The 22,086-nt window shown below is 37.3% G+C and overlaps 1 protein-coding gene across 3 annotated transcripts in view; it reads right to left on the bottom strand.

The window, feature by feature from the left end:
- Srgap1 (SLIT-ROBO Rho GTPase activating protein 1) overlaps positions 1 to 22,086 on the bottom strand; it is a 279,038-nt gene that overhangs the window by 48,325 nt on the left and 208,627 nt on the right. For 2 of the 3 annotated variants that reach the window (XM_076854814.1, XM_077109321.1), the window contains exons 9-15: positions 18,936 to 19,133; positions 18,084 to 18,168; positions 11,799 to 11,826; positions 7,287 to 7,320; positions 4,180 to 4,240; positions 3,944 to 4,021; positions 1,765 to 1,899 (exon numbers count right to left, since the gene is read on the bottom strand). In XM_076854814.1, the coding sequence (XP_076710929.1) occupies positions 1,765 to 1,899; positions 3,944 to 4,021; positions 4,180 to 4,240; positions 7,287 to 7,320; positions 11,799 to 11,826; positions 18,084 to 18,168; positions 18,936 to 19,133 (619 nt within the window). Of the gene's footprint in view, positions 1 to 1,764; positions 1,900 to 3,943; positions 4,022 to 4,179; positions 4,241 to 7,286; positions 7,321 to 7,845; positions 7,949 to 11,798; positions 11,827 to 18,083; positions 18,169 to 18,935; positions 19,134 to 22,086 lie in introns of all 3 variants that reach the window. The other variant, XM_076854812.1, reaches the window with a different exon arrangement.

Here is a 22,086-nt window from a genome sequence, read left to right as displayed (position 1 = left end):
AACTTATGATGTACAGATTAATGTTCTGCCTCTTTAATAGTTGAAAAATCTGGGAGGCTGGGTGCTTAAGAACCTTGCCCAATAGTCATACAGCTGGTGATTAAGTGGCAGAGCTAGGCTTTGAGCTTAGGTTGTTTGAGTCCAGAGCCTGCATTCTTGACCTCTTCTCTAAACTCCCTATTTTGTGGAAGGAGACAGAAGGATTAAAGCAATTATAATGTAGGGCAATAAGAGAAATTACAGATGTATGTACCCAGTGGAATATTAGTGGAGGAGAAAGTGATGAATTCCACTTGGTGGGGGGAAGCATTCTGGGAGGAGTGCCAATTCAGCAGAGCCTTCACAGCAGATGTCCACAGCTACTGGGGACAGCACTGGGATTAACCCAGGCAAAGGCATGATGGTGGGAATGGGCATGTGTGTAGTTTGTTATGTTCTCTGCATATTTCAACAATAGCAAAAAATAGGGTAAGGGAGTCAGGAGATGACTGCATAGCGGTAGGGCAAGCTCAGATAGAGGGAAAGGTCAGAAAGAAGAAATCATTTATTTGAATTGGACACACCAAGGTGGTTTTTATGTAAGAAATAATGAAATAGGTTTTGAAAAGGGGAGAGAGCAAATAACCTGATTTTATCTTTTGAATCTGTTGACAGTTGGAGAATAGGTAAGGAAGGAAAAATCTAGAAGTAGTGAGTCCATTTAAGAGATTATAATAGTGCCAGTGAGAAACCAAGGTGACGGAGGTAGGAAAGGAGGGATGAGAAGAGAAATATTTTTACATTTTCGAGGTCAAGTCAATGGTTAATTCCAAAGTGGGGGTGGGGTGGGGCTTGAGGAGGTTCCTTTATCAAGGGTAAAGTTTGATTCTTAAGAAAGTCTTAAGTGGTTAAAGTCAGCTCTAGACTCTTGCTTGGGAACACAGACTTATAGGGGCTCTGCAATTTTAGATGCACAGAACCCGACTGTGGTTAATAACTAACTCTTGATATCATCCTTTTTCACCTTCCTTTGTGTAGTGTCCAAAGCCCCTACTGAAGAAAACAGCAATGCTTTACTTTGTTGATGATTATTGGTTTTGTAATATATCATACACAGCCCTAGAACACTTGGCCCATGACTCGGGAAGGCCAAAGACAGATGATTACTAGTATTTATAATTATTGTTATTTTATTTATTATTATTATTATTATATATTTTTTATTGTCTGGGGATTGTCCCAGAGCCTCATGCATGTTAGGCAAGCACTCTACCACTAAGCCACATCCCCACCTCTCCACTGACAGATTACCACCACCTGGTGTTCCTGTACCATAATAATAATCTTCTATCCCATTAACATATTTCTTAATGTTCAAAGATGGGTAAATTACCCCGTTTTTAAAATTGGTTGAGAAAATCAAGAACCAAAAGCAAAAAAAAAAAAAAAAAAATCCTCCCAAACAAAAGAGGTGAGTGTCCATGCCCACAACTTCTCTTAGGCAGCTGGCACCTGATTTTCTGCTTTATTACCGTGACTAAGGGGTCAGTCAGCTCCTGGTCCTACAGAGCCTGAGGTGTTGGGTGCAAAGCCGGCTCAGTTAAGGGTGAGGCCACAGCTGGGAGGATGACTCACGCTGGACCCAGAAAGAAAACAAATGGCCTCAGAAGTGTGGTGGTTATGGGGTATGGAGGAGGACTTGGAAAAGGGCCCTGCCTTTTCCAGGAAGTTGGTTCGTGTAATAATTCTGGTGGGAAAATATTAAGGAAAAAAGAGTCCACTTACTGATACAAGAAATCAGATCATTAAATCTTTCCTTAGGAAAGAGGGGGTTTTCCAGCCCACGGAAATAGAGCTTCAGAACACCAGCCACTGAGTTAATATCGTGATTACTCTGGTCATCAGTCAGAGGATTTTCACCTAAAAAGAATAAAACAAAAAAAAAGTGAATATGTTTCTATGTACACACATTGAGATATATATATACACACACACACACACACACACACACACATATGAATCTTTTAATTACACTTTATGAAAGATTATATGGTACTAAAATTAAAATAATTGGTTTAGATATCCCACCCCATGATTAACCTAAAAATAGCGAACTAAAATAAAGCTTCAAAAAAAAAAAAAAAAAAGTCTTCAGCTACCAAACACTCCCTTACAAGTTACCCAAATCTTAAAATAAAATACTGTGGGATTTATAATTTTACCCAACATTTTTTAAAGTGAAAATCAGTAATCTTAGTTTGACATGAATTCAAAAAATACATTCTGTGTTTCTTATCCTACTGGGAAAAAGACCCAGTAGAGTTTTGTCTGGCTAAGCTATGTAGGTCAACAAAATTTATCATAAATATCAAATATAACTTGTGAACACCTACAAGTAAATAAACAGGTGCCTCCCCAAGTGGCATGATGGTGTTCATAGTACATTTGAAAGGCACCTTGAACACTGGAAGATTCTGAAGCCAAGAGAAGGAATCTGAAAATGTCCCCTTAATGACACCTCCCAAAGAACTTTATGAAAAGTTCATATTTTAAAAACATATCACAAATACAAAATTTTATTTTTCATCACGGTAAGCAATTTTAAAATATTAGGAAATTGGGCTGGCTAGCCCACCTCTCTGAGAATTAAACAGATAAAATCCTTAATAAGCTCAACATAACATGCAGCCTTAAATCACAGGTCTAGATTTCACAAATCTACTCTTTCTAAGGTTCACACAAAGTGGATTTTGGATTCTAACATATTGTTTGCCTTTTGGGGCAGTTTATTTTCAGGAACTTGTTGTTCCTTTTTTTCTTCTGCTTGTTAGGGCTGAAAAATCATTGAACACAAATTCACCAGAATTATTATTATTATTATTGTTTTTGGCCCACTGTGAGAAAACTTCAGCCCAACAAATTACAAACTAATAATACCAGGGGAATTTGCAAGGAAAAATAATAGAGCATCTGCTTGCTGTGGCTGGCACAGGAACCAGATGCTTCACTATGTTTGAACCTGTCATTCTGAATATGGTCAATAAGGAAGGGGAGGTTCCTCTGCTCCTATGCATCATGTTGGCCAGAGAATTTTGAACTAGAAAAAAACAGCATGGCCCCAAGTCTACTCTTCAACTTCAAATTTTAAATGGTTCTACACCAGGTCTAGGCCAGGGGAAATGAGACCGAGGGAGGGAAGTTGGGAACTATGGTAACTGCTCTGCATTTTCATCTTAACCTCTAAACAGATGAAGGAAAGTAAAGATGTACCCAGAAGTAAATGCATTTTAATTGGAGGGCATTAATGAATAATAGCTATCTTGAAACGAGTTAGGCATTTTCACAGATCAAGTCTAATCCTCACAACAATCCTATAATTTTGCAGATGAGGAAACTGAGGCCAAAGTAAGAACTGAGTCACTTGACCCAAATCCCATGGGACTCGGATTTGATTCTAGGTCTTCCTGACATGAAAAATGTAGGATTTTGCTAATCATAATGCTCTCATTAATAGTTCAGTAGAATTCATGTGACAGCCAATTATGAATACAGTAAGGAAACAAGAAGGGTCACAGGAAGGAGGCAGGGATGGTAACGAGAGGAAAGAAAGAGCTCTTGAGGAAGGAAGGAGAAAGGGGGCAGTTGGGAGGAGCCATCTCACACACCTTCTGTGTAGGCCAGGACCACCCTGCTTCTTCTAGAACCGTTTCAGGCGCCACCTTTCACACACATCACGGGGGATCACTGTTAGTCCTAAACCACAATGCACAGCTCATATGCTTTTCTACATTTAATAACAAGCACATGACTTGGGCCTGTTCCTCAGCTATTCTGAATAGATTCTGACCCCAGCATCCACACTGAAGTAAAGGTTTTGAGGTTATACAGAGTGAGTTTACCACTGCAGGACAGGAGATGACAACTTCTTAACATGTTTTGCTTATAGGTATAGACACACAATTACCTCTCTCAAATGAATTTTTAATATCATTGACTTCCACCTGGGAGCCAGACACTCTGAAAATCCCTTGATGCTGAAGACCTAAAGGCAACAGAAGGCAAAAGAGAATGAGGCACTCCATCACAACCTGTAGGTCTCCTTTTCCCAAGAGTTCAATGTGAAGCACAAAGAAATGTTCGCTGAAACACTGCTGGTGATAATTTTTTTTTAAAATAAGAATTATGTAGTTTATGGCTTACCATAGAGATTGATGAACCGAATACAGCTTTCCACAATGAGGGGGATGACCTGTCCTGAGTCCTGGTAAAGAGAGGGAAATCAGTGAACTTCAAAGGAGAGATCTAAATCACACATAAGAATAAGGCTCGTGGTTCAACAGTAATTAGAGTTTTTCTATCCTTTTAGATTTCCAAATCCACCCCCTCTAAAACCTACAACACCAAAATGAGTGAATGAATGAATGAATCAATGAATAGTGAAAGGATTTATATTTAAGCAAAGGTATATTTCCATTCTGAAGCAAACTACATTAAATACATTTAACACAAGAAAGCAACACTGGCTTCAACTTAGCCTTCTATGTCTAGAGATGTCAAAAGCTAACTCATCTCTTTTACTTAAGCTTACATACCAAAATGAAGAACTAATTTTTTGAAAGAGTTCCCGACACAAGTGGTCACTCTTTGATGGACTTTAAAGAAACACTATGCATCATAATCATAGCACCTTAGAACTGATTAAGTTGCACTAGTCACCAAATAGTGCAACTTAAAAGAGTCACCTTCCAGCCATCTCTTTGCCACATTCCAGAGAATTTGCCACCTGCATGATGAGTTACAAAAATCACTTCCACGGTTACAAATGCCTACTATAGGAACTGTTTCACAGGTAATAAAAATGTCTCATGTATTTACTTAGTTTGCATCAGAACCTACTCATCCTTTTAGACCCTTCCTATTTTTCATGTTTTAAGGATTAAGAAAAAAAGATGACACAAATGTCCATCCCATTAGATCTCATTTTCTTAGGAAGGAAGATTTTTTTTTTTGTCCTGTTTCTTCAAGTCTTGTAAAATAGTCACTCACTGCCTTCAACTGAACATATGTGAATTCTGAATATACTTTAAAACACACAGAGGGTGACAAATGAGATGAAGGAGCTGTCGCGGCCATAGTTAAAAATGTATCAATGCCATGCACTCCGCAGAGTTAAATTGAGTTACTGAGTATGGAATTATTCTTCATGTACTTTTAAGACTCTGATCTTTCAGGAATTAGAACTTTAAAGGAAACATGGGATTAAAAAATGATTAGCTGACATAAGGCCTAATTCATGAGGAATTTTATTCTGAAACACAAGAAGAACTTGTTCTTGATATATTAGAACAATTCAGAATCCATGAACGTTTCCAATTAAGCAGTGGGGGCAAAGATTGGGAATAATACAGATCAGCAATTTAAGCTCTTTACTATTTCTGGAACGGGTAATGCACTTCTTAAGGAATAGTTTCATTTTAAGTTTTAAGACAATCTAATCAGTGTATAAACCAGTTAATGGTTCAATTACTTCTGGAGCCTGCATTAAATTTCTCTGATTAGTTAATTTGTTTTAGGAGCATACATTTTATTAATTCCTTAAAGAAGAGCCTTAAGAATAAAAGCACATCTTCATGTGAACTAGTTGGCTTAAGAACAGCAATGTAATTACATTAAACTTTACTCAATACCCGCAGGGATTTTTCTTTAAAACACAAACATGTTTTAGTGGGAATAACTGTCATATGAACATTTCATGTAACTATATAAAATAAAAGAGCAATAAATATTTAAACATAAGTGATGGAAGGAGAATATTAGTTTACACCTCTGTAGAACTTAGTATCAAAACAAAAAAGAAAAACAAGGAATAAAAGATTATTAAAAGAAAAATGTTTGCAGTAAGAAATTTCTAAATGAAATGTTTATGTATTATCTAAACATATTTTTACCTTTACAGTCACTCAGGTGATTGGAATTTCATTCAGATTCAAGGAATTTTGTAGTCAAAAAGTAATGAGCATGTTTGAATTTAATTTCATGGGTGACATAAAATATTTTCTAAGAAGTGAAACCATCAGGGGCTGCATTCCAGCTGCCATTCAAACAAATCTCTTTGTGTCTCAGTTTCCCTACAGGAAAAAAAAAATGGCTTTGCTCTTGCAGCCTCACAGCAGTACTGAGGAGATCTCAACTGGACAAGCACTTTTCAGATGCGCAGAGAGAGACCTCTGCACCCTTCTCCATGTTATAGTCACTGCCGAAGTTTCCTCAATCCATCATCCCAGATGGTGGAGAGCTCACAGAGGTAAATTCCCACAACTGCTTTGCTTCTTCTTTAGTACCTTAGTTTGGCTTCTTTTAGCAATTCTTAATGGAAAATCTTTTAAAATATGATGTGCTTTCCTATCATCTTAAGCATCCATTCTCATAGAACATCAGCAAATATGGCAGAATCCTATAGCTGCTTCCTTGAGCTTTCCCGTATTCTCTTTCCCTGCCAGGCCATCAGCTGCATATCTCACTGCCTTCATTTTATTGTTTCCCTCTCTCCATCCAATTTGCCGCTGCTTATATGCCATGGGCTGGGAAACTAGATAATCAAATTTGACAATAATTTTACATTAAATTAGAGCCAATAAGGCTCTTCTGGGTTTAAAGCTCAAGGCAATGGATTTGTGATTGCTATTTAGGTTGCTCAGTGGCTTTTCACTTAATTTCGGGGTTAGGGCTCATTTTCAAAGCTGCTAGAGGTTTCCAATCCCTCTCCCTTTCCATGTATAGATGTATCTGTCTGTCCATAGACATGGTGCATGCACATACTTTTTATTCATTAGCGCATATATTCAGTAGACAAGATATATTTTTAAAGAAAGTAAATGTCTATGACATGACACAGATTTAGTCTTCAAAAGCACAGCAGCGGCCCATGATATAAAATGTGAGCTATGAAGGAGAAAGCTCCTTTTATGTGTGTATAATTTACATTAGGATCCATAATCTTTATTAAATGCATTTTGGTATTTAACATTCACTTTCCCTAATAAAAGCCCTTGACCTCAATTTGATACATCTTCCAAACACATAAATGTAAAAACCAAGCATTTATCTTCTTTTACCAGAGGAGACTATTCCTCATACTGGTGTTCCTTCTTAAGTAAATCTTATTTATAAACCTGTCGAATTTCCAACTGCAAACATTTTTCTTTGAAAGCCCTTAAAAACTCGAATTAAAGCCAAGCAGGAGTAGGACTTGGAAATGAGACCAGCAGCGAGAGAGGCCAAGCCCTCACTTCCCTCTAGCACTATACCTGGTGCCTCGTGTGCGAGTTCCTTCGTCCTCGGCTAGAAGCATTATCAGAAACACAGATGAAAAAGAAGACAGAGTAATCGCAGCAGAGATACAAGACACAGACCACAGGGTCTTACAATTGATCCAATATAATTTATTCCTCAAGTCATCAGATGTCAAAACTCTCGCTGTGCTTCAGAGCAAGTCTAACAAATGGATTTTAAAAATATATTTTGTGCCATCTCATTTGCATGAAGAAAAATAAAACATCTTATCAGGTTTCTTGTTTCCTTTTTTTTTTTTTTTTAATAATTTATGGCTCTTTTTTTTTTTTAAATAAAGAAAAGAGCTTTCTCTTTTGCTCACATGATAACACCCACATTTATTTCCTTTTTTGAAGGTATCCAACCCAAATATTCTTTCCTCTCTGACTTCAGGAAATATTATATTGATTTTCTGGGAAAGCAGAGAGCCCCAGGATAGACTCGGACATAATGACCTGCCCCCCTTTTATGAGAGGCTGAGACCATTATAGTGAGAAGCGTGGAGATCAGCCACCCAGATGGCTGGTGCGGTACCTTGACGAATGTTTCCAAATCCCCATTAAACAACTTAGCATTATACTGTGAGCGGGGTCTGGACTTCCTGTGTTTCTGGGGCTTAGGGGGAACATTTGGAGGCCTAAGGGAAGGGAATATAATTACTGAGCATGGCAGAAATCAAACAATAAATGAAACACCCGTAGGTCACATCAGAATTACAAAACATGGGATCTTGGGTTCCTTCCCCACCCCCACCCACAGGAAAAACAGTCCCGCCCCTTCCCATTTATTTACTTTTACTTATGTATCAAAAAACATATAAGCTATTCCTTTAGATTATGTTTTCTTATAGTTGTAGCTGGCATTTGTTTGCTAGTTTGTTTAAAAATGATAAGCATTACCAAATGCAAAATGAACTATTTGGGCAAATGTTATAAAGTAGGGTTCTTATTATTTGGTTTACAAGTCACATAGTAAGGCACAATCAGTGGTAAAAATTAGGGTTCTCATACATCCCCAAATGAGAAATTAAATATAAAATTTTTAGCTACAATATAATTTTTCAGTGTAAGTAATATCACATCTGTTCAGTACCCCTCAAGTATTAATGGGATTTTATGTTAACTATTAATGAGTCAAAGATGAGGGAAAAAAAAGAGTTTGGCATCAATGATGGTTCTGACTGGGGACACAGGCTCAGATCTGACATATGCACATGCAGGGCACAGGTACTGTCTTTAGAAACCCTGCTCTGTAATTGGAGGGAAGCACTCTTTTTCTGCCTTCTCCCTTTAGAGGAAAGAGGGACGGGATTACCTGACTCAACTTCTAAATCTGCACACAAAGGAATACATGGAACAAGAGCCCGGTCACCTCTTTCCAGATATTCCAATTTAAACCTCTTAAACATTGAGGACAATGCACAACACAGTGGGAAATAATGCAAAACTCTCCATTAAACAATAGACTGTCTAGGAAGAATCATCTTTTTAATTCATTTTGTTAAAATTCAGAAAGTCTTGTTTAGAAACCAAATCCCCAAAATTTATGTTGAAGCCCAAATGGCTTCAAAAAATACTACCACAGCAATCAAGAGATGCAGAGGAATGAACCTGCTGAGAAAGCCTTTCATAGCTAAATTCTAAGACTCTCCCCGCAGGTGGGCTCAGAGGACTGATGCAGCAGCACCAGGGGTGTCACGGTGTCTCACAGCTCAAGAGGAGCCTTCTCAAATATGTAAAAATGAATATGGAAACTTCGATCAAGCAGCAAGTCATGATCTACCACTGCTGAAAAATTCTGAAATTTTTGTACACTAAATTAAGTGCCACTCATGGGGTAAGAAATCTGATAGGTATGAAAAAGCAAAACAACTAACTACCAAGGAGTTTAACCATATATATTAGATTTCACCCACATTTTCACTATTTTGTAAATGTTTTAAAATCTAGGTATGGTGAAGTCAACAGATCAAGAGATGACTGCCATTGAAAACATGGTTTGTGACTTCCAGTTCCCAGAGGAGGGCCCACAGTCTGCTGCTCTGTCTGGGGTTAGGGAGAGGCACACAGGAGGCAGAGGGAGCAAGGGGGAAATGTGGGTAAGAGCCTTTGTTGTGGTTTGCCTGGGAAAGTAGGGGAGAAACAGGATCACCAGGTTTCAGAGAGGTGGATTTGAATAATATCCATGGGCTCTGTGGCACTGTGACTATCCCTAGTCTATTCCTGCCCCGAGGCAAGGGGAAACAGTAGTCCTGGGTGAGAATCTGATGAAGGAGGTGGACTCTAATGTGGGCTCTGTATTGGCTGGTAAAGACCTGACTAACTCTGGGAGAGGCAGTCCCTCCAGACTTGGCAAGGACCCAAGATATCACTTACCAATATATATCATGACATACAGAAACTGGAAAACATAACTATTACAAGATTCAACAGAGCTGTATGTTTGGTGATATCTGGAGTACCTGTCGAAGCTAAGGGGATCAGAATTTGGTCACTGATTCGTGAGATTACCAAATTCTGTAGCTGGAGACAAAACCTCCAGGGGCATTGGATATTTGTTCCTGAATGATTGGAAGACACAAGGCAATCGTAGCAGGGGCTAACAGGGATGTCTTGATATTTCTACTAAAGACCTGCAGATTGTTGTCCCAAAGGTTCTAAAGTATGAGATAAACGTGAAGAAACTAAAGTTGTGAGAGGGACTTGGATTAAAATTAACTGCCTGAATACCTATCAAAGTCAATTTCATGGCAGAGGTGCAGAATAGGGTGCCCACAGTTCTGGCTCCACTCTGCCCATATCAGGTGAACAGAGTCAAGGCTATTTAGCTCCCAGCTGCCTGACTCATTTTGGCTCTGTGCCTATCACACAACTTCGACTTCCTGGCAGTTTGATTTCCTGAATGGGTTTGTCCACATGAGAGGAAGTATTGTCAGGTTGATGTGAATATCTAGCTTATTTGGCAATTACAGTTTTTATTGCAAAATACTAAATTGGAAGACTTTAAATATTTTTAGTTGTCTTACATGAGTCATAGCCTAGAAACAGCAGGAAAAAAATTGATGGTGTAAAGAGATATTATATGTAAAAATTATCTCCATAAGCTGCATACTACTAACAGAAGCAATATTCCTCTTTGTCACTTACCAACTAAAGAAAAACCTCAGCAGTTTTTTTTTTTTTTTTTTTTTTTGATAAGTTTAGAAAAGTGAGTAGCTTTATCTTTCCAGTTAATTCACCAGGAAGTAAGAGGAACTTCCTTCTGAATCAATTGTCTAACAGTATAGAACCTTGAAAACCAAATTGCCAGATACACTAATGTTCTAAAAACCTCTTACTTCAAACAGAACAGCCTTCAAAAATTCAAAGTCTTGCTAGTCAATTAGAATAATTTCTGGCTACTGTACAAATGGTGCCATAGAAACATAAAAGCAGGGACAAGTGTTCTCCAATCCAAATCAGGATCAGCTTCCAAAATGGCTTTTCTTTCCTAGCAGTAACTTCAAAATCCTTCTATGAAAGGTAAGGGGAAAAAAAGCAATGGATTGTAGGTGTTAGAAGTTCAACTTAAAAAACAAAAACAAAAACAAAAAAACAAAACAGAACAAAAAAACAGGGATTGAACCCAGGGACACTTAACCACCGAGCAACATCCCCAGCCCTTTTTAAAAAATGTTTTATATTTTGAGATGGGGTCTCGCTAAGTTGCTTAGGGTCTCACTAAATTGCTGAGGTTGACTTTGAACTTGTGTTCCTCCTACCTCAGCCTCCCCCAGCCATGGGATTACAGGCACCACCATGCCCAGCCAAAATTTCAGTTTTTAAAGTAAACCAAAAAGGGTTTAGCAGAAAGCTAAAATCCTAAGTGTTCAATATAGTTCTACTTTTTATCTGACATAAGACAAAGTAGAAGCACAAAGGAACTAATTTTTTCTTTTTGTTCCTTTCTTCCCTTCCTTTTTCCTTTTTTTTTTTTCTTTTTTATAGTAGTAAGTATTGAACTCAGAGCTTTGCACATGCTAGGAAAGTGCTCTACCACTGAGCTACCACTGAGCTACATTTTAAATTTTTATTTTGAGACAGGGTCTCACTAAGCTGCCCAGGCTGGCTTCAAACTTTCCTCCTGCCTCTGCCTTCCAAGTAGCTGGGATTATAGGCATGTACCACTCAGCCTGGCTGTAATTAATACTTTCTACTTACTATTGCGGTAGATATACATATCATATTATATGTTAACTAAATTATCAAATCAAAAGTCTTGTCATAATATTTTTAAAAACTTAATGTGTTTGGATTAGATAAACCAAACCTGTTCAGCTGAGGTCTTTGATACTGGTTCTGCTTATTAAAGAAGATTTAAAATTCCACTGGGAAACCCTCAGATATTCTAGAGTGTATCTAATCTGGTGAGAACCCCAAGTATTTGATTCTTGTTAAATAGAAAAGGAAGTGAGATACATTATCAATTATAATAAAATATCTTCCTACCTTGTTGTCATATATTCAGCTCTGTGACCTGCAGAAACAGAAAATAAAATTAGTCAATTCAATGGAATCAGTAGAGTGGATTTGATAGTCTTTTATATTATCTGTCCCTTATTTTAAGATACTGAGTTTTTAACTTACACATTTTTATGGTAGCAAGCATGAGTATACCATATAAAGGTAGACAAATAATTAAAAGTCAATATTGCATGAAATTTACACAATTTTAATTAATTCTATAGATGAGGTACACATTTCATCTGATAATTTGAGGTAGTTTTTTTAAAACAAGAAATAGCTGCTTGACTGTAATTTTAAACACAAAATAAAAATACAATATATCCCAAGATTTGCATGTTAGTTATTTTGTCTTGAATGATATTTGTGGAGAAGTATGAGGTCAAACAGTTGAGACAACTCCATTTCCTTTAGACAAAATTGGTATTCTTTCTGTGACATGAAATCAGGGCACTGTAAGAGAAGTTGCATTCTCTAAGCAGAAATGACATTTGCAGATAATAATGTACAAGAACATTAAATTATACTGCATTCCAGCAACTTGAAAGCTAAAAGCCTTTCACAGAGTTCTGTCACTTAAAGTAGGAGTTGCTTCTTAGACATTTGGGCTTCTTGACTTGTTTTAAATAACAGGGCTGAATTTTCATAGCACTCACATGATCTGCTCTAATTTCAAGCTTATATGTGTCAATGGCTGCTGTCTGCTCTTTCTTACATTCTGGGTGGAGAAGAGGTTTGGGAGAGCTGAACCATTCAGCTGATTTGTTTGCAAAATGATGATTGATTCTGAAACAGCTTGAACATATAGCTGGCAGAGGAAGGTCATATTGCAGCAAAAATGGGTGAGCTCGGGTCATTATATCATAATGCAGTGATTCAGACCTATAGGCAAGGCCCTATAAGTATATGATATATAATACTTTTGTAGTGCAGATTCACACTGTAGAGAAAGCTGACTTCTTGGGAATGGTGGATGAAGACTCCAGGCTGTAACAGAGCCTGCTACTCTATCTGCTCTTGAATAAAAAGTGACATGAAGTGTTTGATTTTTATCTAGTGATTAAGCAGGGGGCAACAGATAATATCAGAGAACACCTTTTTCAACATAGATAGATTTAGGTTGCTATAAGTGTTGGCAGAATTAGTTCTTGGCCAGAGTTGGAGTGCAAATGAGGGGGAAGGGATAGTACCTGATTCCTCTTCCTCTACCTGATCCTGTCTTTTAACTATAGGTCCTTTTAGGTTTTATTTTTTAACTATAGGTTCTTTTGCTGATCTTCTGCTACTTGGGAGAAGAACAAAGGAAACATTTACACGGAACTGCAGAAAAAAACATAGATATTCATGAATGGAAGAGAACTGCTGGGAAGGAGAGGGACAGACAGTAGGCTGACATTTGGGGATTTGTAGACCGTCAAATAGAAGTGTCCAGCAGAAATCTGGCCAGATAAGGTTAAGGCACAGAGAGGACAGGGATGGAGGTAAAGATCTGAGTTACTACCAGTTAGGTTGTGCTGGGACCATAGGAGCTGACTGAGATCACCAAGAGTGAACTAGTAGAATGAACAAATGGTTGAGGTTCAAGCAACTATGTGGCTTGCGCTGTTCTGTATTGTCATGTTGCAGGCTTTATTATGAAATAAAAGTATGATATGATATATATATGTTAGTAAAAATAAAAATAGCAAGATGTTTGATATTTATTAGACACTATGATAATAAAGGTTCCAAGTATTAATTAAGCAATAAATATTGTAAAGTGTACTAAGCACTTTATATTAAATACTCTACACAGTAACCTTATTCTTCTTTTACAAAAGAGACTGAGCACATAGAGAAAGGACTTATCCAGGGTCATGCTATTAGTAAGGGGTGGACTTGGCTCTAGATCCAGGTTTGTTTTAATTCTAACTCTGAGCTCCCAAGCACTAACTGTACTAATTTAAAAATGTAAGCCTTGGGCTGGGGATGTAGCTCTCAGTGGTATAGCACATCTTAGCATGCACAAGGGCTCTGAGTTCTGTCCCAGCACCACAAATAGACAAACAAACAAACAGAAAAAAAAAAGTGAGTCTTTTTTCCTGGAAAACACTTTGAGTAATCCTATAGGAAAAGTATGAATCATGGCTTATGATTCTGTCTGTCCTAGAAGAATAAAAAATCATAAAGGTTTTAATAAATCTAAAAACATTACATAAATATGAAAATTATTAAATTAGCAAATATCTGAAACCTTAAATAATACAGGCTAATCATTTTCAAGTGAGTCAATGGTAGTGATGCTGATGATAATACTTAGAAGTGAAATGTTTTAGAACTTGAATATTTTTCTTTTTTGTTGTTAAAATATCCCATCAAGTTATTCCCTAGATTTAGAAAAGGATGATTATATAAAGTGGCTTAAAATTATTTTGCTCCATCCATCTATAGTTAATAGCATGAAATAAAAAATTAAAAACCTATAAAAGATAAGTTTTGAGTAATGAACCAAGAGCAAGCTTTGCAAGAACTATCACTCACAGCATGCACCACCACATCCATCGTTTTCTCAGCTAATAGACCTCAGTGTGTCTCAGCTGATGAATGAGGTTTTATTTTTTAATCAGTATCATCATTAATAGATCAATAATGCACAGGCTTTGAAGGCTCTCCTTCCCAGAGAAATGTGAAAGCTTCCAGTGGTCTGAGGATTAGATTTCAAGCATTTTCTTTGGAAGCCTATTTAATTATTGAAAGCTACAGAGCCACACACTGCCTTCCTCTCCCATACAAGACATTTGGAGGAAATAAAATGACCCAGGATTAACTTTCTTGGTACATACACTCCCTTTGATTACTCTTAAATTTCACTTGAGAATTATGAAGTGAATTATTTTTCACACCTAAATGCATCGTGTCTCTATGCAGCAAAAGGGAAAAAAACGACGCACAATTTGGTGGCAACTCGAGATTAAAAAAAAAAAAAAGCTAGAGAAAAATATTTAAAATATGCACAGCTCAAACTGGATGGAGACACCACGGATTTGTCCTAATGAATGACTGATGAGGATTCCTGGCGTCACTTCCCAGTCCTTTTCTTTCTTAAGAATACCAACGACTTCAGTGCTTTTCTAAGAAGACATAATTATTCACAATCAGCTTGTCTTTTGAAAGTTTATTTGTACTCCTACTCAAAGACAGACAATGGATTACGTGAAGATACCCCATTGAATTCCTCAGGCCCAGGGCAGAAAACAATGTAACATAGAACTCGGCTCTCAATGTCAGATTTTCCGGGTTGAGCAAAAGGTTTTTATAGATATTTACATGCTCTTAGCTCCTTATGTACACAAAGAAGCCAATGTGAACATTAAGGCTCACTACTGAAAAAGAACCTCAGTTTTATAGATGTATATTTCATTTACTATCATCAATCAAATGGATTTAAAAACAAATGACATCACAAAAAGATACAGTGGTGTTGCTGAAGGATGAAGAAGGTGATGGTGAGTGTGGCTCATTATGTGTTTCTTTCTATATTAATACTTTTTGAAGATTTAGAATTCGGAATTTTGACAGTGTCACTTTAAGAGCCCCATGTAGTTGTTTCATAATGTTGTAAAGCACAGAACTTACTGGGCCACTGGTAGCCTGCCAAAAGCGAGCAGTACGGCAGGCCAAACACATGTCTGTAGTTAGAGTCTCAGCTGTGCACGATCAACTGCTAAATCCTGGGGTTAGGCTCTATTTGTTTTACCATGAAGGCAGTTTTTGCAGCAGTGAGTCTAGTATAATTCAGAGAGGTGATTTCTATCTATCTCAAAAGTCAAGACTGTCCCCAAACATGCCCCTTAATCCTGTCCTACTAACCTTATTTAACCAAATCAGGACTTGGATCCCTTCCTAAGGGCTCACCACTGGATTACTTCACCATGGGACAGGCGCCACTCAATCCCCTGGTCTCCTTTAGTATAAGTTATTAATGTGAATAGGGCTTGCATGGAAAGCCAGCAGACTCACAATGGTCACAACTGAAAGGTGGAGCATGTCTACCATGCTCAGATTTTCTCTGGGTGACAAACCCAGCCACTGACCAGAAACTGGTGTGTTGCCAAGCCTGCTTGAGGGGCAGGACTGGGGAATACAGAGGTCTGCAACCTATGGGCAGAGCCCAGTGTGTCTGCGGCCACCACATGAAAGCCATCCAGTTCCTTCTGCAGAAGAAACTGAGGGCAGTGAAGGTCTCGGACACCTGAACATAGTTGTGGCACTGTGAGACACTGGAACCCACTGAAAGAAAATTCTGAGATGAAGAATTTCTGGCTTAGGGTTCACAAGATATAATGTGGCTTTACACAGCACAGCAGCTAGAGACAGAATCTGGCATACAGACTCAGCAAATTGGCCAAAATATAGCTCTATCCAAGAATGACATGTAAAATGACACGTAAAAACTATTGGGGCTTTCTCTCTAGGAGACCTAGGAGAAATTATGTTGAATGAGTCCCATCAAAGTTTCAGAACGTGGCTTTAAGCCACATTAACGCGTGTCTGCATAAAGCGCCAAGAATGAATTTACCCACAGTACTGAATTCTCTCAAACTCAACGATTTCTAAAGACAGGAGGACTTCAGACTTGTAGGGAAGAGCTTTGTGTCTGAAAGCATTCCTCTATACTTGATAATTTATGCTTCGGGGCTGGCAACTGACCTTGAAGTTATTGCTTAAAATATCAGGCATTTATGATAAATGAGGGGTAGGGGAGGAATTTACATGACACTATGAGGGAGAAGGGAAAAAAAGTGACACAATTGCTCAGTGAGAAAACTATTGAGATAAAAAGGCTTATTTATTTATTTTTAATTCAAACCTACAGAAGAGTTGAAAGAATAGTACCAGGAATATCCTATATACCCTTTGTTTAGATTTCCCAATTATTCATACTTACCACATTGGTTTTATCATCTATCTTTTTCTGAACCATTTAAAAGTAATGATACTAAAGTGAGTGTTTTTAAGAATAAGACCATTCTTTATAATCACAGTACCATTATCATAACTAAGAAAATTAACGTTAATTCAATAATATAAAGTTTATATATTTTTTCCCCCATTGTGCTTAAGATATCCTTCATAACTCTTGTTTTTTGATTCAGGATTTAATGAAGGGTCACACATTGCATTTGGTTGTTTTATTTTTTAGTCACTTTTCAGTAGTTTAAATATTTTCTCTTATGTGAAATTGGCCTTTTGTTTTGGAATAGGACATCTTAACTGTGTAATATGTGGAGGCTTGGGTCATGATAACCTTTCTTCATGTGGTCATTCCCTGGTGTTGATGGGTTCTTTAGAGGAAAACATGAGACAGGTGATGGGAACACTGCTTTCTGGGCAAGGAAAATTCCAGAATGGTAGGAGGGCCGGGGTACAGGTCTATGTGTACAAACTCTTTTTGACTCGGTCACTCCACTCATTTCTCTCATTTCCCACCCTCTTCTAAATTGTCTTGTATTTTTTATAATGTTTAGCAGGATTTAGTGTAAATAAAAGATAATTAAAAGGGCATACTCTGAGGCACTTAAGACAAGGCCTTTGTATTTATTTTTTCCTTTAAAATTTCATAAAGACAAAATGAGAAAGAACAGCATTTACAAAGTCCCCTATGTTTTTAGTCCATTTTGCTCATTTGTAAAAATGAAGAAACTAAGAGCTCTCAGTTAAGAATATAGTTCAAAACAATGCCCCGCCCAGAGAAAGTCTTATGTAAGCATTAACTCTTGCATTTGTTTTTATTATTAGGCACAGCAATATTATTTCTCAACTACCAACAATGCCTAATGAAAGAGGAAAAAAAAAAATCACCCAAACTCGTTTAGCTGGTTTCCAGAGTCCAAAAAGTCAATAGATGGAACAACAAAGACCAGCCCATTAAAACAAACAGGGGTGGGGCTGGAGAAGCCCAAGAAGGGAAGGAGTAAGTGACTGGGGTCAGCAGGTGGCGGCAAGTAAGGCCCTCCCAATGTCCCCCATCAGAGCACCATGCTCTAAGATCCCACAGGAGCTCTGTGTTAGCTGTCAGCCCTTCCTCAGTGACTATTCCTCAAGTTCACCACCAAGCTTAAAAAAAAAGGATTGAGGGGAGAACTTGATCATCACAGGCACAGATAAAAACAATTCTAAACACATCGTGTTGTTTCTTAAATTGCAGGTAGATGATCCACTCTTTATGGAATACACTCATGACACAATACATAATCTACATCATCTTCCCACAAAGCCCACAAAACTGACCTTCTCCAAGAGTCCTCTGCAGCAAGTCATGTTTGGCTTGAAGTTTTGTGATGAGATTACTGCCTTCCAAATATTCTCTAAGTTTCTGCAAAAGGCAATTGAAAGGTAAAAATATATATATTTTTAAGTTTTCAAACTATTCAATGTCAAGGAACTTTTCATAAGAGATATCAAGCCCAGTCACTTTTATCTTCTCGATTCTAGAATTGTGCTACTCAACGTGCGGTCTGCAGTCTGACAGTATCAGCCATCACTTGGGAGCCTATTCCAGGTGCAGACTCTCAGGCCCCTTCCTCCCCAGACCCACCGAAATCAAATCTGCATTTTAATAAGCAGTTAAAGTTTAAAGGTCCTGTTTAAAAAAAAATTGTTTTTTTAATTGTAGATGGAGACAATTTTTTCTTTATTTTTATATGGTGCTGAGGATCGAACCCAGTGCCTCACACGTGTGCCAGGCAAGGTCTCTACCACTGAGCCACAACCCCAGCCCCTAAAGGTCCTGTTTTTAGAGCAGTTTTAACTTCTTCGTGAACTCCTAATTCTATCAAGACTGAATGAATCAGGAACTCTGAGCGTGAGTACATATCTTTTTTAAAAAAAAAAAAAAAAATTTATTTATTTTTAATTTTAGGTAGACACAATATCTTTATTTTATATTTATGTGGTGCTGAGGATTGAACCCAGGGCCTCGTGCATGCTAGGCGAGCATTCTACTGCCTAGCCACAACCCCAGCCCCAGGAGTCCATATCTTAATCAAGACCCCAGATGATTCTGATGCAGTTATGGAAGCAGCACTAGGGTACTGTGGATCTGGGCCCTCTCAAGAGTGGCTGGGGGAGCAATGGGAGTACCATGAAGTAGAATTGCTCGGTTTCCTGCTGGTTGGCTCTCCTCTTGGCGATGCTGGGTTTGCTCAGGTAGGTTTCAGAGACAGTGGACTTCACAGACTCTGTGGAGCGGCTGTGCTGGAAACATTCAGATACATCGTAGTCCTCAATGGTGACCATATCTTGTATTGTCTGCAAGGTGGCTTCAGTAGTTTTTTTGACCTTGGAACAGAAGTATATTTTTCAGGTTTAGTACATTGTTTCTCAGATCCCACATCTCCTCAGTGAGAGTCCATTGTGTCAAGCAGAGATGAGGACATGGGGCCCGCTCCCAAGGAGTTCAGAGCCTATTAGGGGAGAGAGACAGGTCATCAATACCTCACATCACCAAAGTAAGGGGAGGATTCCTTTGAAATTTACTGAAATATACAACATTTTATATTTGAGTCCTTATAAATCTCAGAGATCACGGGTTTTCACAATTACTCCTTTGCTTTAAATAACCTTTTTAACTGAAGTGAAACTACATGCTGAAAAATAGAGGCCATGTGTGTACAGCCTGATGAAGGATCAGAGTGGACAACTGTTGTGACCATAAACAACAGACAAGAAACCTCTGTTACCTAACTTCCACACACTCTTCCTTCTTCCTCCAAGGTCCCCTGATTTCTAACAACATATTAGTTTTGTCCATTTTTGTACTTTGCTTAAATGGAATTCTACAGCATGTATTCTTTGTCTTGCTTCGATTGCTCAATGTTAGTGAGATTCATTCATTTCTTAGGGGTATGGTACTTTATAGATGAATACTTACTATAAGACCACATTATATCACATTTATTTATTTGTTAATTTATTTATTTATTGTGGTGCTGGGGATTGAATTCAGGGCCTCAGGCATGCTAGGCAAGTGCTCTATCCCTTAGCTATTTATAGAGAATTTATTTTTAGTTTTTGGCTATTATGAATAGTGCTACTATGAATGCAATTTTGTTGGGCCTCATATAAATGGATAGAATTTCTGCTGAGGAGTATTGCCAGAATGCTTTCCACAGTGACTGTCGAAGTTTATATTTTCACCAACAGGTAGGAGAATTCCTATCCTCATCAATAGTTAATATTTTGGGTCTTTTCAGTTTAAACCACTGAGCAGTGGTATCTGCCTGGGGTTTCCACATGCTTTTCCCTGATGTGTGTCATTGAACAAAGTATTAAGGCAGTTTGGATCTCCTTCCTTAGGAATGCTTTGTTCTAATCTCTTGCTCAGTTTTATCCTGTGATGAGTCTCTTTCTCACTGATTTACAGATATGGATGAGTCTTTTGTTAATTATGCATGTTATAAATGCCTTTTCCCACTCTGTGCCATGACTTTCACTGGTATTTAGATGAACAGTCTCCAATTTTAATGTAATCAATTTATTGATTCTTTCCTTTGTGATTGGTGCTTTTTGTGTCCCATTTAAGAAATATTTTCCTATCACATGGTCAGGAAGATACTGTTCTATGTTATCCTCTAGGAGCCTTTTTATTTATTTATCTTCTAGGAGTATTACTTATCTTACTTACCAAAGGTCATAGGCCTGCCTTTGTTTATCAAAGTTTAATGTAAATTGATAGCTTTATCTTCCTCCTCCAGATTTATATGCTATTTTTGTAATGGATTGAATAGGATATGCAGGTAAATATTTTCATATATTTAAATAAGGCATTACTAGTTATTGTTTTATACAATCAGAATTCACTTAGCTTTATTCATATATTTATTACATTCTTTGATCTCTTTTCCTTGTATTTTGAGTACCCTTTAAAAATTCTTTTAGTATGAGTCTGTTTTTCATTTGAAAACATCCTTTATTTCACCTTGACTTATGAAAGATATTTTTCTACTTGGCAGTTATTTTCTTTCTGCATATGGAAGGTACCACTGCACTTTCCTGTGGCTTCCATGTTCTTATCGAGTGAGATGTTTACCGTCAGTCTGTCATTACTTTGGATGAAACCTTTTTTCTTCAGGAGTTTTAAGTTTTCAGTTCATCTTTGAAATTCTACAGTTTCAACATAATGCATCTAGGTAAGGATTTTAAAAATATATTTTGCTTAGTACCCTGGGTCATAAAACTTAAAATAAAATATGGGCTGGGGATGTGGCTCAAGCGGTAGTGCGCTCGCCTGGCATGCGTGTGGCCTGGGTTCGATCCTCAGCACCACATACAAACAAAGATGTTGTGTCCACCGAAAACTAAAATATAAATATTAAAAAATTCTCTCTCTCTCTTTAAAAAAAAAAAACTTAAAATAAAATAAAAATAAATAAATAAATTCAAAACTATATATTTGGCCTGGAATTTTTTGGATTTCTTGAATCTTTGTGATTTTTTCATAAACTAGGCCAAGTTTTCAGACTTTCTCTTTTCAATTATAGAATACTTTTTTGGGTGGTGAGCAATTCAATTATTATACTAGAATTCATTATGTTCTCTGAATCTCTTATCTTTGTTTCCCATTATTACATCCTTTGATTTTTACATACTTCATTTTGATTATTTTCTTTTGCTTTTTCTTCTACTTTGACAATTTACTCTTCAGATGTGTCTAATCTGAAGTTAAAACATTCACTGATTTCATTGCTTATTGTAATTCTTAGTTCTCAAATTCCTATGTGGTTCATTTTCAAATCTTTTATTTTATTGCTGTTGTTCCCTGTTGAAATCTAAGCTTGTTTTTTTTTTAATCTTCTGAATACTGTAAGCAGCCCTTTTTAGTTTGTGTCCAATAATCTCAAAATTTGAAGTTTCTGTAGATCTTTATTCTCTGTTATTCTTCTGGATATAACTCATATTATTGTTTCCTCTTGTGCTTTATTACTTTTATTGGACATTTTTGTAGAGTTATTTGAGGCCTAAAGTGAAGTTATCAGTCTCCAAAGAGAATATTTATTTTCCCAAACCATTGAGGACAGTAGTGGTTTAGAATAGCTAGATTTTATTACTGTTTGAAATATTGGATGAGCCTTCCTTTTGGGAAGATGTAGTTTCCTGTGTCACGAGCTTCAGGTTTGGCTAATCACCTTGTCCTGGATAATAAAATGTGAAAGGAAGAACTAGCTGAGTGACCCAGTCCACCATTGTAGGAAGTGGATATCGTTTTGATTATTAAAAAAAAAAAAAATAGCCT

Source organism: Callospermophilus lateralis, chromosome 4 (genome assembly GCF_048772815.1).
Source record: "Callospermophilus lateralis isolate mCalLat2 chromosome 4, mCalLat2.hap1, whole genome shotgun sequence".
Taxonomy (NCBI): domain Eukaryota; kingdom Metazoa; phylum Chordata; class Mammalia; order Rodentia; family Sciuridae; genus Callospermophilus; species Callospermophilus lateralis.
Note: the sequence above shows the minus strand (reverse complement) of the source record. Positions and strands in the feature narration are given on the sequence as shown.